Below are 19199 nucleotides of genomic sequence, written 5' to 3' on the forward strand. Positions count from 1 at the left end.
CCCCTCCAGTCTGTGCAGTTATTTCTTACATAAGAGGCGCTGCAGCCTCTGCTGACGTTGATTGGAACAACGCAGTGAAGCGGATCATTAGATCACAGCTCTGCTCGTTTGTTTTGACCAGAAAATCCGTTTTATTTTTTAATATGTTGTTTTTCAGCCAAATTTAGAAAGCAGCACATCTCTGCAAGTAAAGTTAATGTTTCTGATGGTTGGGGACGTTGTTTCTGTTTGATATAAATTACATTTTAGATCACAGCAGACACCAGAGGCAGTTTTTTTCATCTGTAAGTCAGTGAATATGAACTAAACTGACAGAAGAAACAGTTTATTGATAATTCTTTACAGATAGCTCAGTTAGCACCCAAATACAACAGTTAAACTTTAATTTATAAACACATCATAGATACAAGAGCAGATCAGACCAAGTCAAGACTCATTTTTAGTATTATGACCCCCACATGTGAAGCGGGGGGTCATATTGTTTTTGTTCTGTTTATTTACTTTTTTTCTCAACATTTTTTGGTCAGTCGTAGCACAGAAACGGCTGCCATTTTGATAACTTTTAATCCCCCGTGTCATAACAGCAAACTGATCTAGTTTGAAGCTGATAGGTCAAAATCCCTAGGAGGAGTTCGCAAAAGTTCAAAGTGAGCGAAATTGAAAATCGGGCAAAATTTGACCTTTGACCCAAAATGGCCGACTCTCTGTAGGTTTTAGGGCGTACCTCCAAGAGACTTTTTTTCTTGATTTGGGGAGATCTACCTACGTCTCGAAGTAGATGAGTCTGACCTACACTGAGCCAGCCAACAGTTTTATGATAGACCCCATATTTGAGGAGGGGGCTCCATCTGAAATGTGGGTGTCTGGGCATACAAAAATATCCATAACTCAAAATCTCATCTAGGCTACCACGATGCAGAGTTTAGTTTATTCTTGGGTTCACTGAAGGTCTTCTGCAGGAGGAGGAGCCAAACTGTTTGCCGTGGGCAAAACTTATTATTGTTTTGTTATTTAAATCTGGTGGAAACTTGTACAAATTAACCAAATTATCAGGTTAAATTTGGGAGAATAAATGTGTTTTATGTAGAGATGCTCGATATTGAGTTTGTGCCGATATTCAATATGCCGATATTGTTCTACACTTAGTTTCCGATTTTGATATTACAAACTGATATTAAGGTGACATCACATCCTGTCAGGGACATTATGCTTGCTTTTTGATACCCCACTGGATGCTTTCCATAGGTAAACATTGTCTGTACAAAAATAAAAACCATTTGACTGAAGTTAGGGAAAAAGTGCCATATTTTTTTTACTTTTAATTTTCCATCATGTAGATAGTAACGTCCAGCCTGGGTCGCAGAGCGTATCGATCCTAAAGTTACTCGGTCAGTACTTTATTTCCAGCTCATTGTTTCGTTCAAAAATAAAAAGTTTCACCGGAGCATCCCAGTCAGAGGCAGGTTCAGATATAAACACTGAACTAAACAAACATGTCAGATAATTATTTAATCGGCTCTGAGATTAAATAACTTCAGATTCAACGTGCAAAAGGTAGCATCCATGTTTGCTCTGTAAACAAACAAGCCGGGGGAGTCGAACGCTCAGCGACCTGGAGGGGGCGGGGTGTGAAAAATTTAATTTGCATTTAAAGAGACCGCATCAAAACAGCTTGCTCTGAGGGGCAACTCAGAACAGGGGTGAAGCAAGGAACAAAAACGAGGACTTAAGACCAAGTCGTTGTAGTTTTATTTTAAATAGACCATAAGTGAATGATTTAGATGTGAAAAAGAAAGATTTAAAAGCACGATATCTTAACTTTAACACTTTTTGGTCAAATCGAGGCGTTAATTTATTGGGCTTTTGTTATCATAATAAAAACTGATACCGGTATGTAGAGATTTTACATTTTTATGCTAATGTCGGACCGATAATAGACTAATATTCTTGTACATCCCTAGTTTTGTGTGATATTATATTTTTATAAACACACCTGAGCTTCAGCCTGAGTCTCTTGAGTTTCATTACATTAAAGAGTTTATTTAGTTGAAACCCTTCCATTCATCCGTCCTCATGCAGCAGAAAACTTTAAGGTCCTTAAAGGCCTTTTAGCCGTTTAGCTGACAAACCCTTAAACCATTTAATCCACCACACTAAAGCAACGGGCAACTAGTTGCTCCGTGCTGATCTGGAGTGTGAATAACTTTGCTGCTGCTCAAACGGAGTCTTTAATCAATCCCACAGATCGATCCTGGCAGCAGCGCTGGCATTTATTTCTCTGTTCCAGGCTGTTGATTTCTGTAGCAACAGCAGACGTTTAGTGAAGTCACATTCCCGTCCGTTTATCTGAAAAACCTGCAACGATTGGTTTTCATTAGCAGAGCAGCGCTTTGAGATGATCTCACCATCGACTCGGAGGTAAACAAGAAAATCTGCTTGTTTGACCTTTGAAACAGGAAGTTAAACTTAATCCTTTATGAGAAATGAAGTTTTTTTTATAAGGAGCTCAAAGTTACGTTGCTTTAAAAAAACTAACCTGTGATTTTGTTCCTTTGTGATGAAGCCTTTTATTATGGAACCTGAATAAAAACAAGTTTATTTCTACACAGTAAAGCTGTTAAAGTCATTTTGTTTTAAAAAGGTTGATTTTCTCACAGCTGCTTTCAGATAAATTTGACCTTAACTATAAGTACATTTTATTTTCAAGTATTTACTGACTGATGATGTTTTGTGTTCCTGACAAGCATCTTTACAGAGTCAGGATGTGAAGGTGACGATTTTATTTATTATTTTAATATTTAATTAAATTGTGTAGCTTAATATCCTTTTGCATTGAAAACTTTAAATGTTTTATACAAGTCGTTTGACAGGAGTGTTTATTTTATAAAGGTTAAGTTCTAGATCTGAGTACTTTATTTAAGAGGACGTTTCTTATTGAAAGAAGCAACGAACAAGAAATTCATAAATTAACCTGAACCAGACTTGACATTTGAGGAACACTGAGCTTTAACTTTTTTATTTAGTTTTTTATTTATTTTTATTTTTCATTTGTTCTATTTATTTTTTTATTATTATTTATTTAACCAAGTGGATCTCACTGGGATTAAAAATCTCTTTCAAGAACGGCAGCAGCACATTACAAAATTCAAAAGTACAAATATTAAACTACAATCAAATACTTCATGATAAATAAAAGAAAAACAAGAAAGACTCGTAAAAAGTAAGAAAGGACTAAAATAGAGATCAGTTAAAACATTTACAAACAAATGTCTTAAAGGGATCCACGATTAGTGTAACATTAGACTTTATTTAATAAACACATATCATATTTTAACTGTAAAATGAAGACTGTAAAAATACTGTAGGATGTTTAGTTTTGTAAATTTTAAAAAATATATTTTAACATGGATGGAGCCATTTTTATTTCCACACAAAGCATTCTGGGTAAATGATGACGTGGATAGGTCCTCGGTGCGAGGCTGCTAGCGAGCTATATCCTCATCCTATATCCTCATTACGTTTTTACACAATTATCTGTACTTTCTACTCACTACATTTTTAATACTTAAGTAGATTTTGTATCAGAAATTTACTTTTGATACTTAAGTACAAAAATTATCAGATACTTGAAGACTTTTACTCAAGTAATATTTTTAGAGAAGACTTTAACTTTTACCAAATTATTTTTATGATAAGATACTTGTACTTTTACTCAAGTATCACTTTGAGGTACTTTATACAACACTGTTGAAGAATTAGTTCCTTTGAGAATGTCTTCTATAACAAAGTAAAAGTGTTCCTGCATGATATCCTTAACTAATTTAAAAATCAATCAAACTGATTCGTGAGTTGAATCGATTTGGGGAATCTGAATCGATACCCAGTCCTAATCAGCGTGTAAAACCACCAACACCAGCTGATGTGACAGAATAATGACAATAACTTCTCTCCGTTGTTCTGAGACGTGTCCCGGAGACTTTACTTCCTGTTTACTACTTCCTGTTTACTGCTTCCTGTTTACTACTTCCTGTTTACTACTTCCATACACTTGTTAATTCGCTCCAAGCCAGTTGAAGGAAACATGTCTGATGCTCATTTTCTCTTTTCATTTTCAAAGTTTTCTCTAAATTCCCATTAGAACTGGATGGAAACACGACTGTAGTTTGTAATTTGAGCCTTGGTAAGGTTTGTGAAACGTGTTAAATAAGTGAACAGACGTGACCGCTTCACAAAGCACCACTCATTAAACAGCAGAACGATCCAGAAGCCGGTCTGCGGTGGAGCTCTTCCTTTTGAATGTGAGATCAGGAGCGTGGCCCGCCATCAGCGCCGCGGCGTCGTCGGCTGTCGCTCGTCTGAACTCCGCCGGCAGGAAGTTCTGTCAGACGAGCGACACGGAGACACAGATTCAGGCCCGCCGCTGTCAAACTGTCACCAGAGGCTCAGTCTGGTGCTGCCGCTCTGATCACCTCTGCCTGGATAAACTTTGATATTTCCCTCTCACAGGGAGGGATGGATGCTGAGGAGAAGTTCTGACGCTGGATGTTTTCTTCCAGAACTTTTCCCTCCTCTGCTGCCGGATGGCTTCAGGCCTTCGTTACAGGCGCCTCTCGCTGCTGACCTGCGCTTTGATTCCACAGAATTTCTGCTGGATGGGAGTTTTTCCTCCATATTTGGTCCCTTTTCTTTCCTGGCTCCATTCTGTTTTATCACGACTCGGTGACAATAGAGATAACAGCCAGGAAATATTACGGGACGATTGTCAGTCTCTGCTTTTTCAGCTTATCTGCTCGTGAACAAAACAAAGAAAATGGGGACGAAGCAAAACACAAAACCTCCCGTTCTCAGTTTATTCACGTGTTTTCTCCTCTTTTGTCCCATCGGCATGGGGCTATTTTATTTTGAATGCTTTGTGCATTTTTCTAACATATTTATTTCTAACGTTCGGAGCCTCCGGACGTCCCGGCGCTGCAGAGAACAGTCTGTCCTAAAAATTAAAGCCGAGCCGAGAGCCGAGGCAGGAGGTGTCAGGGAGCGCAGGGGGAGAGCTTCTATATATTCCAGCTAAAAATATGATTTTAATTGAATATATTCCTGTCAGGAATTCACATCCGCTGGTTCCTTTAGGGAGGCTGCTGAGGAGGAACAAATGATTGTCGACATATTTTAGTTTGTTTGAATCTTTGATTTTAAATCATTTAATCGGCTTGTTGTAGAAACTATAAAATATTTATTTTCTGTAGCTTTAATTCAGCGTGAAATGAAAACAATGTGTCAGATGGGCTGAAATATTCTTTAAAGTCTTTTTGTTTCCTTGGAGAACTTTTGACAGAGCAGGATTTTCCAACGTCACCATCCTTTCTCTGCACAGTTTGATCAGAAACCAATTTTTATTCTTTTAACTAGTTATTCTTCATCAAAATGACCAGAACAGATTTTAGTTCTTTAACTAAAATTGAGACAAAATAAATCCATATTTTCAAATCACTTAGTTTGACTCAAATTTTCATTTTTTTCAAGAATCTTACTGAGTATAATTGTCTCACTCCAGTGGCCGATTTTTTTACTTAATTTGAGCCAAATTTCCAGACTAACAAGATTATTAATATTCATTCTGTTGTTTAATAAATTAGTCTGAAAACAGGATCAAAACTCATATTTGGCTGCATATAAGGTTTAAAACTTGGACATTTGTTGCAGTGTAGTTTTAATAAAGGATTTGTGTTGGAGCTATTGTTCATGGTTTTAGATTTTTATTGATAATAACATAAAAATACATAAATATTTATTTATTTAATAGATTTTAAAATCCTAAGCTTTAAAGATATTTACATAAAATACAATAAAACTAAAGTAACCTCAGCTGAAACAGTTGAGATGTTAAAAAATGTAAATTAATTAATTTTTTCCGTTGAATCCCAGCCATTACCGTCCAGACTATTAAACACAAATCTCTCTGAGAAATCATTAGATTGACTTTAAAAATTCACGTTTTGTTTTTAAAAGGAAAAATGAAGAAACGTCTTAACAGAAAGCAGCAGTGAGACGTGACACTGAGCTGCATTTAAAATCCTACATCTTTTCTTTTTTTTTACATTTCTGTGAGACAGAAAACTTCAACCAAAATAATGTTTCACTGTGTGTTTTTCTGCTGAAGAAGGCTGCGATGATTTGAAATTCTTCTCAAGTGAGTTGTTGGGAAAGAAACCAGAGCAGAAAAACACCCCGAACATGCTCTGTAATTCCTTTTAAATTGAACAAGACGGAGAAGAAAGGAAGAGAAATAAGAGGGTGAAGATTAAAACAGGTTATTTTTCATTTCTGATCAAGCAAACGGAGCGCAGGAAAAGATGGAGAACAGTTCAGTTTCTGCAGAACACAGCAGGAAATATTTAGCTAACATTTGTCACGTTCAGTTCTTCTAAACTTGTTTTTATTTAAGTACAGCATTGCACTATTTCCTCTTCTATCCTCTGACTTACTTATCTCCCTCTTTTTTTCAGTCCTCCCCACTAATTCAATCACACACACACACATAAGTACACCTTCCCTGTGAGTTATACCCTGCAGACACACACTCTATTACCCAAGATGCACTGTCCCGCTGCGCGCCGGCCTTTTCATTGGCCAATAAAACAACCTGAGCTTTACGGCTCCACCGATCCCAAGTACATCAACTACAGAGAGAGGAGGGGAGGGACTGAAGAGGGCTGGAGAAAATACTTGGAAAGCGAAGATGCCATTAAGAGTAATAAAATGAAGAAAGATAGTCTATCAGTCAGCCTGGAAAAAGAGAGGAGGTAAAGAGAAGGTAGAGAGAGAGGCCCATAAAAGTATGGATCTATTCATGACTTGTAAAATAACGGTCATTGATGTGCAAACCAAAACTGCAGCATAGATGAAATGGATGATATTTTATTGTTCCAGCCCCGCTGTCCCAGCCTGTATAAATAGTTATTGATCCAACATGTATTATTCAGCCGGCCGGGCCGCTCTCCAACCACAGAGACGCTGGATGTTTGTTGAAGTCCAGTCTTTGCTGCCTTTCAGAGCACTGACCGCTGTCAGTTAGAGCTTTATTCTGTATGTTCCTCAATCTGAGAAACGTTTAGTTTGTTTGTTTGATGAGGGAGTCTGAGGTTTGACTGGACTGAGCCTGATGTTCCCTCTCACAGGGCTAAAACCATCACATACTGTTTTTACAGTGTTTGGTGGTTTTCGTTGAATCTGTTTGGAAATAACAAATGATGTTTTAGCAGAGCCAACATCTGGAAACCATATCTTTGTTTTTTTGAGTGGAGAACCTAAACACAACCTTTTTAATGGTCATATTCCCACCTTTAACCTAGCCTGTGTCCTCCGTCATGTGTTAACAAAAATCACGTCAAATATTCAGAAAACCTTCAGAGAGCTCCATCTGTCAGCTCTGCCTCTGCTTTCTGCTAACCTCCGACACAAAATACACAACCTTTTACACTAAACTGGGACTAACCAAGAACTGCATCCATCCATCCATCCATCCATCCATCCATCCATCCATCCATCCATCCTTCTGACATCCCTCCATCCATCCATCCATCTGACATCTATCTATCTGTTTGTCTATCTGTCTGTCTGTCTGTCTGTCCTTCTGTCCATCCAACCAACCATCCATCCACCCGTCCATCCATCCAACTATTCATCATCCATCCATCCATCCATCCAACCATTCATCATCCATCCAACTACTCATCATCCATCCATCCATTCATCATCCATCCAACCACCCATCCATCCAACCATTCAGCATCCATCCATCCAACCATTCATCATCCATCCAACTATTCATCATCCATCCATCTATCCATCATCCATCCAAACATTCCATCCATCCATCCAACCATTCACATCCATCCATTCAACCATTCACATCCATCCATCCAACCATTCACATCCATCCATTCATTCATCATCCATCCATCCATCCATCCAACCATTCATCATCCATCCATACATCCATCCATCCTTCAAAGGTCTTTAAAAATGTTAGCACACTGTAAGTAGGATGTTTGAAATTTGTCTCATATTTAAATAATTGGTAAAATGTATTTATTTTTTAAATAATTTATAGAATGCCTCTCACAGCTAGTTTTGTGTTAAAATAAACATTTAGGTAAAATGTTCACAGTTTTTTTCCCATTAGTGTTTATTGTGAAGTTGGTATTAAAAAGTGTTAAAGCTGTAGGAACCCTGTAATATTTTTCCTGTTTACTTTTGATGTTTATTGCACCAGGGTGTGAGAGTAACGTAATTTAAATCCTTTGTATGTCCTCTACATTATATAGATTTGACAAATAAAAACAGAAAAAAAATCTTACTATGACAATAATCTAAGGCTAAAAAATATGTTACTAAACCTTCAACAGTACAAAAAACTAAACATTTCTGAAAAAAAACTAAAACATAGATCAAGTAACCATTTAAAATATGACCAACATTTGTGTTTGAAGATTTTACTCCGATGAGGAAGCTCCTTTTTGTTCAGCCTCTGGATACTGAGCCTTAAATTGTCTCTTATGTCCTCATATTGGACCTGATTTGACTCAGTCGGCTGTAGTGTCATGTGACATGAAGCAAAGGTTCTGATTGGTTGTCAGTCTACAAAAAATGTTTTTTTTTCTTAGTTTGTATAAACTTTATGTAAATGCTCCACTCGTTTCCTGTTTTTGGTGTATTTCTGTGGCAGTGCTACAGCGCCACATACAGGCCTGGCATAGCTACAGCACCCTGTGTTCCCATGTGGATGAGAGCTGAGCGTCCTTCCTGTCCCGTCCTCTCTTCTGTCTCTTCTTCATGCAAACAGTCACACATTCACACATCACCGTTCCAGCCTGCAGGCTTGTTTGAAGCCAGGCGGCCAGCTGTCGCTGCTTTTTGCTTCGAAGCTGGTAACGGAGTGACGAGGGGCCGTCTGACGTCCGATCGTGTGAAGTGCTGAGATGTTCCTCCTGCTGCCTCCCTCAGCAAACTCCCACTCACATCTTCAGCCTCCCAGCTACCAGCTTCATGCAAACATCCATTTTCATCACTTGTTAGCACTTTGTAGGTTTCTGACTCATCCTTTTTATGTTTCTGCATTCTACTGGCTTTCATCATCTTGGTTAAAATACTGCTTTTTTGCTTTTCATTTTTCTAAGGAAATTATACAAATTCCTATATAAATACATTAGCAAATGCTTTATACAACTTCATTCCCAGCACGCAATCTTGTAACTTTTAAAAGCCAAATGATTTTAGCACAATTGGAAAATCAAACTCACTTTTTTAGAGACTGAAACATTTAGTTGTATCTTTCTGTGCCCTTTCACAGTGTCCACATGTGTGGATTGAAATCTGTTAATCCTCACATCTTTACTATGAACTGTGATATTTGCAAAGTTCCTGATGCAAACATTCGTGATGGAACTCCTGTGCTGCTGGGGAACGTTTCTTCTGGGAACATCTGCCTGGTGTTGAGCAAACGTTGTTAAAGTAAAAGACAAATCAAAGAACACTAGAAAAAATTGCAGAAGAATAGCAAAAAGAAGCAAAATAACAGCTGGAATAGCAGAAAAAAGCTAAAATCAGAGTAAAAAGTGCTAAATGTTGCAGACACAATTTGAAATTCATATCCAGATGGTGAAAAGGCTGTAAAAATGTCAGATTAGTAGGAAAAGCAATAAAAATACCAAAAGGTTTTGAGTGAAAAGTGTGAAAATGGCTAAAACAGCCAACATGTGCAGTAAAACAGCTCAAATTTAGCTAGAAAATAAGGAGCACAAGTTAGCTGAACTAAGCAGAAAGAAACTCAAATAGCCACCAAAATATGAATTCAGCCTACAAAAGCTAACTTTAGCTAATAACAGCTTAATATTAGCAAGAAATTGCTGCAAATAGCCGGAAATAGCAGAAAGCAATTGTATAAAGCATAAATTCTCAAATTAGCAAAATAAAGCAGAAAATAGCAGAAGAATAGTAGAAAGAAGCAGAATTATAGCTAAATTAGCAGAAAAATTTTAAATTATTAAAAAAGTAGCTAGAATTAACCCGAGTGTTTAAAAAGAGAAGAACCAGAACAAATTGTGTAAGGTGCTACAAAGATATTGAACAAGGATGTTGAAATCAGCCCTATTTATTTTCAATGGCAAAAAAGTGGCCGAAAAAATGAAATAGCTGAAAAAGTATAAATAGCTGAAATACCAAAAGTCATAGCAGGATTGTCATAAATGAGCTGAATGTTTTGATACATGAATTGTTGAAATAGCACAAAAATTGTGGAACGAGAAAGGTGCATAAAAATGTACGGAATAAAGAATAATGAAGAGAAACATGAAAACAATAAAGAGAAACATAAAAACAATAAAGGGAAACATGAAAACAATAAAGAGAAACATGAAAACAATAAAGSGAAACATGAAAACAATAAAGAGAAACATGAAAACAATAAAGAGAAACATGAAAACAATAGTGTGAAGCTTGTAAAACATTCACACAAATAAACTGAAGACAGATTTTCATTCAGATCGTTGCATTTAAACTTCGAGTTCTCTTTGACAAACTGAGGTGAACTTAAATCCATTCACACAATCCTGAAAGGTTTTTGGTTGAAAACCTCATTTCTTTTTTTCTTATCCGCCAGTCGATATTTTTGGTTCCGTTGACGGCTGTCCTCCGGTGTTTGATGGTGCATGTGTCAGTGTGTCAGTGTGTCTGTGTGAGCACTCATTGATGTTTTCTGGAGTGTGGAAACTTGCCAACAGCGACGCAGCGACATGCATTGACAACTGGTTAAAAAGAAGAACTATTGAAGTCTTTCTGTTTAGTGAGGAGTCAGTTTGTTCAATCGGTCTCTGAGTGGAGATCATGTGGAGCCTCGTGGACCTGACGTCGACAGCCAACAACACTTTAACGTCAAATAACAAACAATCAAATAACTCGTTGATTTGCTGAGGTTACCTTGATTTGTGTATTGGGGGTGGTTGGAGGTTGAACTTTAATTTGTTACGGAAAGAAAAATATCCTGTTTTATCTATTAAGATTAAATCTTTAACACCAGGACTTTTGTTCTGCCGTTAGATAACCTACAAGGCTCTGAGCTCCTTGGACCCCAGCGCTGATCTGACCACCCAGAGGGGACGAGTGTTCAAGCTGAAGAACGAGACCCATCATCTGTTCGTCGGCCTGTACCCTGGAACGACGTACTTCTTCACCCTGAAAGCCTCCACCAACAAGGGCTTTGGTCCGCCTGTCACCACCAGGATATCCACTAAGATCGCAGGTAAACACTGCATGTGTGGCATTTGTTTTTGATTAAAAATGAATCTTTATTGTCCTCATGACAGAATTAGTTTGGGACTTGAGTGCTGTCTGTTGTTTGTTTGCTTGTTTTTTTTCACGTCTGCTGACATTTGTTTGGTCTTTGCTCTGTAATTACTGGAAGACGCTCTTTGTTAGTGCAGTAATAGCAGGTAGAGACAGTTGAAGCCTTTTTGTTGCGTCTCCCAGCCGGTCTGATGTGTCACTCACTTTCTCTTTCAATGTGTCACTCTGGTTTTGTTTGAGTCTGTCTTTGTCTGACTGACTGACCGTTTTCTGACATTTTCTCTCCATTTGGAGTCCTGTTTATATCAACACGCAGAAAATGTCAGTGGCACCACAAAAAAGGAGAAACTGACTTTTTGTTTTGAGGCGGTGAAGTGGCCCTCGTGGACGAAGGCATTTGTTTATTTGGTAACGCGAGAACGTCTTGATTTATCCAGCTGTTTGACGGAGTACATCTTTTGATATTTTTATGACAGAAAACCTCTGATTGTTATTTTTTGTGTCTCTTTACCCTTCTTATCTTACTCTCTCTGTTGAACTCTTGTCTTTGAGTTGCAGTTTAATGTTTTCTATCTTTGCAAGGATTTCCTTCGCAGAATCAAGATGTCCTTTATTTCATAGTCAGCATTATTATATACAATAACTGTAACATGCTTATCTTTGTAAGAAACTATAGATTAAAAAAAGAACTTGCACACTTCAACAATACCTAAAGCTTCAGTGCACATAATGGCTCAGTCGTGGTTTTTAAAATACAGGTGCAGGGTAATTGGTGGATAAAAGTAGCGACAGTGAAGTGTATTAATTTGCATTAATACATTTATTTATCTTTGTTGACAGCTGAATATATGCTGTACCCTTTCTCCTCTGACTGCAAAAGGAGAAACTTGTCCAACTCATGCAATCAGACAGTCAGGGTGTTTATGGCAACAAATTCAATTACATATATTTTTTAAAAACCTTAGGCCTATTTGCATAGAAATGCATTAAAAAACAAAAAATAAACACTTGTATTATTGTCAAAAGTTCAGGTATTTAAATCAACGTTGCATCTGCCTAGCTGGGTACAAAGTGGACAAGGATGGGTACAAAATTGGCAGGGAGGATATGAAGTGGACCATTGTTATACAATGGACCAAAGCTGATACAAATTGGGTGAAGGTTGGTACAAAATGGCCTAGGATGGGTACAAAATTGCAAGAGGTGTAGATGAAGTATGTAAATGTGTGTACAAAATGAACCAATGGAGATACAAAATGGCTAAAAGGTCGTACAAAGTGGACAAGGATGGGTGCAAATTTGACAGAGGTGGATATGGACTGTGTAAACATGGGTACAAAATGGATCAAAGATAATACAAAGTGGATGAAGGTAGGTGGAAAGTGTATACAAAGAGGCCAAGTATGGGTACAAAATTATTCAGAGGTGGATATGATTAGGGTAAATGTGGGTACAAAATGGACTGACATGAAAAATGGGAGAAGGTGGGCACAAAGTGGACAATGATGGGTATAATATTGGAAGAGGCGGATTTGAAGTGTGCAAATGTGGGTACAAAATGGGCCAAAGGTGATACAAAGTGGGTGAATGTGGGTAAAAAGTGAGCAGAGTTGGGTACAAAGTGGACAAGGATGGGCACAAAATTGGCAGGGTGGATATGAAGTGTTCCGGAGTTCCTCAAGGCTCTGGATGTTGTAGGGTTGTGTTGGCTTACGCGACTCTGCAATATCGCATGGACATCGGGGGCAGTACCCCTGGATTGGCAGACTGGGGTGGTGGTCCCCCTGTTTAAAAAGGGGGACCGGAGGGTGTGCTCCAATTACAGGGGGGTCACACTCTTAAGCCTCCCTGGTAAGGTCTATTCAGGGGTCCTGGAGAGGAGGGTCCGTCGGATAGTCGAACCTCGGATTCAGGAAGAGCAGTGTGGTTTTCGTCCTGGTCGTGGAACACTGGACCAGCTCTACACCCTCAGCAGGGTCCTGGAGGGTGCATGGGAGTTCGCCCAACCTGTCTACATGTGTTTTGTGGACTTGGAGAAGGCGTTCGACCGTGTCCCAAGGGGGGCCTTGTGGGGGGTTCTCCGGGAGTATGGGGTACCGGGCCCTTTGTTACGGGCTGTCAGGTCCTTGTACGACCGGTGTCAGAGTCTGGTTCGCATTGCCGGCAGTAAGTCGGGCTCGTTTCCGGTGAGAGTTGGACTCCGCCAAGGCTGCCCTTTGTCACCGATTCTGTTCATTACTTTCATGGACAGAATTTCTAGGCGCAGCCGAGGTGTTGAGGGGATCCGTTTTGGTGGCCTTAGGATCGCATCTCTGCTTTTTGCGGATGATGTGGTCCTGTTGGCTTCATCAGAACGAGATCTGCAGCTCTCGCTGGAGCGGTTCGCGGCCGAGTGCGAAGCGGCCGGGATGAGGCTCAGTGCCTCCAAATCTGAGGCCATGGTCTTGAGCCGGAAAAGGGCAGAGTGCCTTCTCCGGGTCAGGGGGGTCGCCCTGTCTCAAGTGGAGGAGTTTAAGTATCTGGGGATCTTGTTCACGAATGGGGGAAGAACGGAGCGGGAGATCGACAGGCGGATTGGCACAGCGTCTGCTGTAAAGCGGGCGCTGTACCGGTCCGTCGTGGTGAAGAGAGAGCTGAGTCAGAAAGCGAAGCTCTCGATTTACCGGTCGATCTACGTTCCTACCCTCATCTATGGTCATGAGCTTTGGGTCATGACCGAAAGAACGAGGTCCCGGATACAAGCGGCCGAAATGGGTTTCCTCCGCAGGGTGGCTGGGCTCTCCCTTAGAGATAGGGTGAGAAGCTCGGTCATCCGGGAGGGACTCAGAGTAGAGCCGCTGCTCCTCCACGTCGAGAGGAGCCAGTTGAGGTGGCTTGGGCATCTGGTAAGGATGCCTCCTGGACGCCTCCCTGGTGAGGTATTCCGGGCACGTCCCACCGGGAGGAGGCCCCGAGGAAGACCCAGGACACGCTGGAGGGACTATGTCTCTCGGCTGGCCTGGGAACGCCTTGGAGTTCCCCCGGAGGAGCTGGAAGAAGTGGCTGGGGAAAGGGAGGTCTGGGCCTCCCTTCTGAAGCTGCTGCCCCCGCGACCCGACCCCGGATAGGCGGAAGAAAATGGATGGATGGATGGATGGATATGAAGTGGACCATTGCTATACAATGGTCCAAAGCTGATACAAATTGGGTGAAGGTTGGTACAAAATAGCCTAGGTTGGGTACAAAATTGGCAGCAGTGTACATGAAGTAGCTAAATGTGTGTACAAAATGAACCAATGGAGAAACAAAATGCATAAAAGGTGGTAAAAAATACATTGGAAGAGGCAGATTTGAAGTGTGCAAATGTGGGTACAAAATGGGCCAAAGGTGATACAAAGTGGGTGAATGTGGATATAATGTGGGCAGAGTTGGGTACAAAGTGAATAAAAGCACTTCATGAGTAAGTTGGGGCAGATATCAAGTAATCAAAGATGAATATGAAGCAAATAGAGATTCATGCTATCTAAGTGGATATAAAGTGGGTTGTGGCCGACTGCTTCTTTTTGTTCCCAAAAGATCTGGGTATTTTTACGAATCGTTTGTTGTCACTCAGTTTAACCCACACAAGGTAAAAACAGTAAACATTATACTTATTATTTCCTGATAAACACATTGATTTGCAGAATTTCCCAAATCTCAGGGTGTAAAATTCTACACTAGGAACTAGACTAAATTATGGAGGACTGTAGTCTCACGTGTCGTCTGTATGTTCCAACCATTATTCTTTCTGTCAACACTCTGAGATTTTTAGCCTGACCTTTCCGCTGAGCCTCCTTCCCTCAATCATCTCTACTAATCTTAACAACCTCTCGCCTTAAGTAGGAGAATAAAGAAACACAATCCATCCACACATTAAAGATATGTCTCCTTCCAAATGCCACGCCATCCCTAATCTTCATTATCTCATTCGAGGTTGAAAGAACGCAGGGCCTTTAAAATTAAATGCTGCAGATGGATAAAGATATGTGGACAGAGGAGGAGGGGTGAGTTCGTGTTAACCTGTGTGTCGTAATAATCTTAGAGAAAGTGTTAAACTCCAGCAGACACTTAAACGATGCCTCCAAGGCGAGGTCGTGACAGATGTGAAATTAAAAACCTGATGGGAATAAAAGGTTTTTCTTTGCTCGGCACTTTTTAAAGGATCGCAGCTTGTTTGTGTCATCGTCCAGTAATGATTATTTTTCCTGGGAACCTCTGCTTTCAGCTCCCATGATGCCTGAGTACGAATCAGAAACTCCTCTGAATGAGACGGAGACCACCATCACCATCCTGCTGAAACCGGCCCAGTCTCGTGGAGCACCAATCAGGTAATACCTTCTTTTTTTTCAGTATTGCTTAAATTTTTTTCCTCCACTCCTTTCTTTTTTCCCGTTAACTCCTTTTTTATATTACCTGCTCACTTTTCTCCCCATTTACCCCCCTGTTCCCTCATCTTCTTTCATTCACCCTCTTTTTGCCTTCCTCCAGGGGCTCTTTTACATCCATTAAAGTCACTCACACATAGAAGTCCAATTTGTATGCAAAAGAACCCAGAGAATGAGACCATTAGTTTAAAACTAAATATGTCAGTGAAACATCCCATCATTAGGCTGTTGCTTTGTAGCTGCTGGTTTATGGAGACGTAACTCTGAGAGGACGTGACGGAGCCAAATGTCGGTGATTATCAGGCAGTTTTTAATTCAACAGTTTACGGACAAAACTCTGTTTAAAATGTGTTTTCAGTGGAAGTAAATCACTCTGGTAACAATCCCATACAGATACAGGAAACCAATGAAATAAAATCCAAATCCATAGCCTACCATTCAATCAAAAGTATTATGCCAACTGTCATCACTATAACTAGTGTACGAAAGTTGTGACACACTGAAATATTATATTTCATTTCTCAATACTTTATCGATTCTCTAAAGCCCTGTATCGATTTTTAATTAAGGTTTAAAATGTAAAATTGAATGCCAGCAATCCATTCTTGTGTTGTAATTTAGCCTCCAGCCACTAGTTGGCAGCAGTGAGCCATCTGTTTGGCTCCTCCCCTCCTGAGGAGCCTGAGAGTATAATGCTAGATCAAACATTAGCATTGTAAATAACTGTTAGCGCTAAGAACCATTAAAACACTGAGGGCATTGAAATGCCTGGCGACCTTTCACGACCCCCTTAAGAAGACCCTGTGACGGTAAAACAGACTGTAGCAGCCTTATTTATTTATTTGACTTATTCATTTCATTTTTTATTTTATTTTTTTCCCCTCATGTTCCCTTGTGTGGTTTTTAGTTTTTCTGTAGTTAAAGGTAGCACAACTGTGTTTGCTGCATGACCTGTTTCACCTGTTCCCCCATGTTTGCCTTGTATGTCTTCTTGGATGGATTAATCCATGACAGGTGTTTCTTAACTGCCCCCTTCCCTGAGTGTACAGCACCTTGTGAATTTATTTCTGTGAAAGGCGCTATATAAATAAAACTTTACTTACTTACTTAAAAACAACTTAAAAACAAAATAAATTCTATATACAATAGAAGTAAAATCAATACAAATCACAAATAAAATGAAAGGACAACAGAAAGAGGAAAATATCATATCTGCCCCTTTTTTCCACTCAAGACTGAATTTAAACAATAGTAATTTACAAAAAAAAATCATAGTTATAAATATAGGCTATTGTTAGTATTATTATTTATTGTAATAAATTATAATACTATATATACTGAGTTCTTTTAAATTATGAATTTTTGTAGGAAAAATGACAATTGCTTACTGTTTTGCAATATATTGCGATATATTGTATCGTGACCAGTTTCATGATATGTATCATATCACCAAATTCTAGTCAATACACAGCCCTAACTATAACTCTGTTTTAAAAATATTGAGTGAAATTTGGTGTTGTAGCTGAGCATCCTCCCTTTAACATATTCTGAGCTCTGTGCGATATAAGATCATGCAAGATTGCACGTAAACATAAAAAATAATGATTTTTGACCAAAACATGAGAAGAAAATATTTATATTTATTTATTTTCTGGCCAAATTTTCTAAATTTTAACTCGTATAAAAATGCAGACGTCTAGCCAAGAGCTATATGTGTTCATGTGTGTTTTCACACACACGCCGTTTCCCCCCTCTCTCGTAACATTTGGCTGCTGCTTCATGTCTTGTTCAGCCTCTGAAAGCCATTAATTTGAAACAGATATTCTGCCAGAAAGGCAGAAAAACGGCAAAGTGACACAGAGTGCCACAGACTCATCTTTGGTCATCAGCAATTATTTTTTTTCTGAAAGCTGCCAAACGAGAGCTGGGGATAATTGGCCGCGGCCCCATTCACAGAAACATACATTTCCCTAATTGCGTATAATTGTGAAGTGAGTTCTTGGCGTGGAGTACGGAGGTAATTGCAGAAGAGCCGCTGCGTTTGTCCTGACTGCTGAAGGAGCCCTCAACCATTCGTGAAGCCTCTCCGAGCATAATGGAACACACACAAACACACATTTAAATGTATAAACACACCTCCACACACACCTGTTATACACACAAATACAATCCTAACTCCCAAAAACATTGTTTTTTTTCCTTTTAAAGACCAAAACTGACTTAAAAACAACTTTTCTACTAAATCAGGACCAGATATGTTTGTGTCTGATTGTTTTTTTATCAACCTGCGTCCTTCATGGAGAATATTTTACTAACAATATTTATAGCCGTGACTTGATTTTATAGCACTCAGCCTTACACTGGATATTTTTTAAAAATCGTGTTTTCCACAGTTTTTGCACTGAATTTTTACCTAAAATGAAGAAACACAAACGCCTCTCTTCCAGCTCGTACCAGCTCGTTGTGAAGGAGGAGCGGAAGTCTAAAACCCGGCGCGCCACCTCCGAAACCCAGGACTGTTTCTCGGCGCCCGTCAGCTTCCGCAACGCCTCGGTCTTGAACTCGCCGTACTACATTGCGGCCGAACTGCCGCCGTCCGGCCTCACGGTGGTTCAGCCCTTCACGGTGGGGGACAACAAAAGCTACGGGGGCTTCTGGAACCCGCCGCTGTCGCCTGCAAAGAGCTACAGCATCTATTTCCAGGCCATGAGCAGAGCCAATGGGGTGAGTCTGAATTTCAGTGACATTAACTCGTATCTTCAGGAATAATAGAAGCTAGTTCACGTTTGTTTGAGTTTCTAAGCTCTGTTTGGACATTCATCAGAAAATAGTGCCAAATCTGTCTTACAAAACCATATACATTCCAGTTAGGTATGTGGTGTAGGTACTCAGTTATATATACTCAGTTCTTAATCTTTAAATACAGCCCAGTCCCTTTAAGTGTCACGTACCAACCAATGGGGGTATGTACCACATATTTATGGGNCATATTTACAGAGGTCTGTACCACTATTTACAGGGATATGTACCACTTATTTACAGGGATATGTACCACATATTTACAATGATATGTACCACATATTTACAGTGATATGTACCATATATTTACAAAGGTCTGTACCACATATTTACAGTGGTATGTACCACATATTTACAGGAATATGTACCACAAATTTACAGGGATATGTACCACATATTTACAGAGGTCTGTACCACATATTTACAGTGGTTTGTACCACATATTTAAAGGAATATGTACCACATATTTACAGGGATATGTACCACATATTTACAGTGGTATGTACCACATTTACAGTGGTATGTACCACATATTTACAGTGGTATGTACCACATATTTACAGTGGTATGTTCCACATATTTACAGGGGTACATACCTTGTACTTCTAAGGACTTGATTGTAAAACAGTACATATACTGTATGTACTGTGTATATAC

The 19199-nt window shown here is 39.5% G+C and overlaps 1 protein-coding gene across 1 annotated transcript in view; it reads left to right on the forward strand.

The window, feature by feature from the left end:
* ptprt (protein tyrosine phosphatase receptor type T) overlaps positions 1–19199 on the forward strand; it is a gene marked incomplete in the record, with an annotated part of 388491 nt that overhangs the window by 211700 nt on the left and 157592 nt on the right. Inside the window, 3 exon segments of the mRNA XM_014015350.1 lie at positions 11095–11296; positions 15584–15686; positions 18191–18467. Coding sequence (XP_013870804.1) covers positions 11095–11296; positions 15584–15686; positions 18191–18467 — 582 coding nt within the window.

Source organism: Austrofundulus limnaeus, unplaced genomic scaffold (assembly GCF_001266775.1).
Source record: "Austrofundulus limnaeus strain Quisiro unplaced genomic scaffold, Austrofundulus_limnaeus-1.0 Scaffold127, whole genome shotgun sequence".
Classification (NCBI taxonomy): Eukaryota; Metazoa; Chordata; class Actinopteri; order Cyprinodontiformes; family Rivulidae; genus Austrofundulus; species Austrofundulus limnaeus.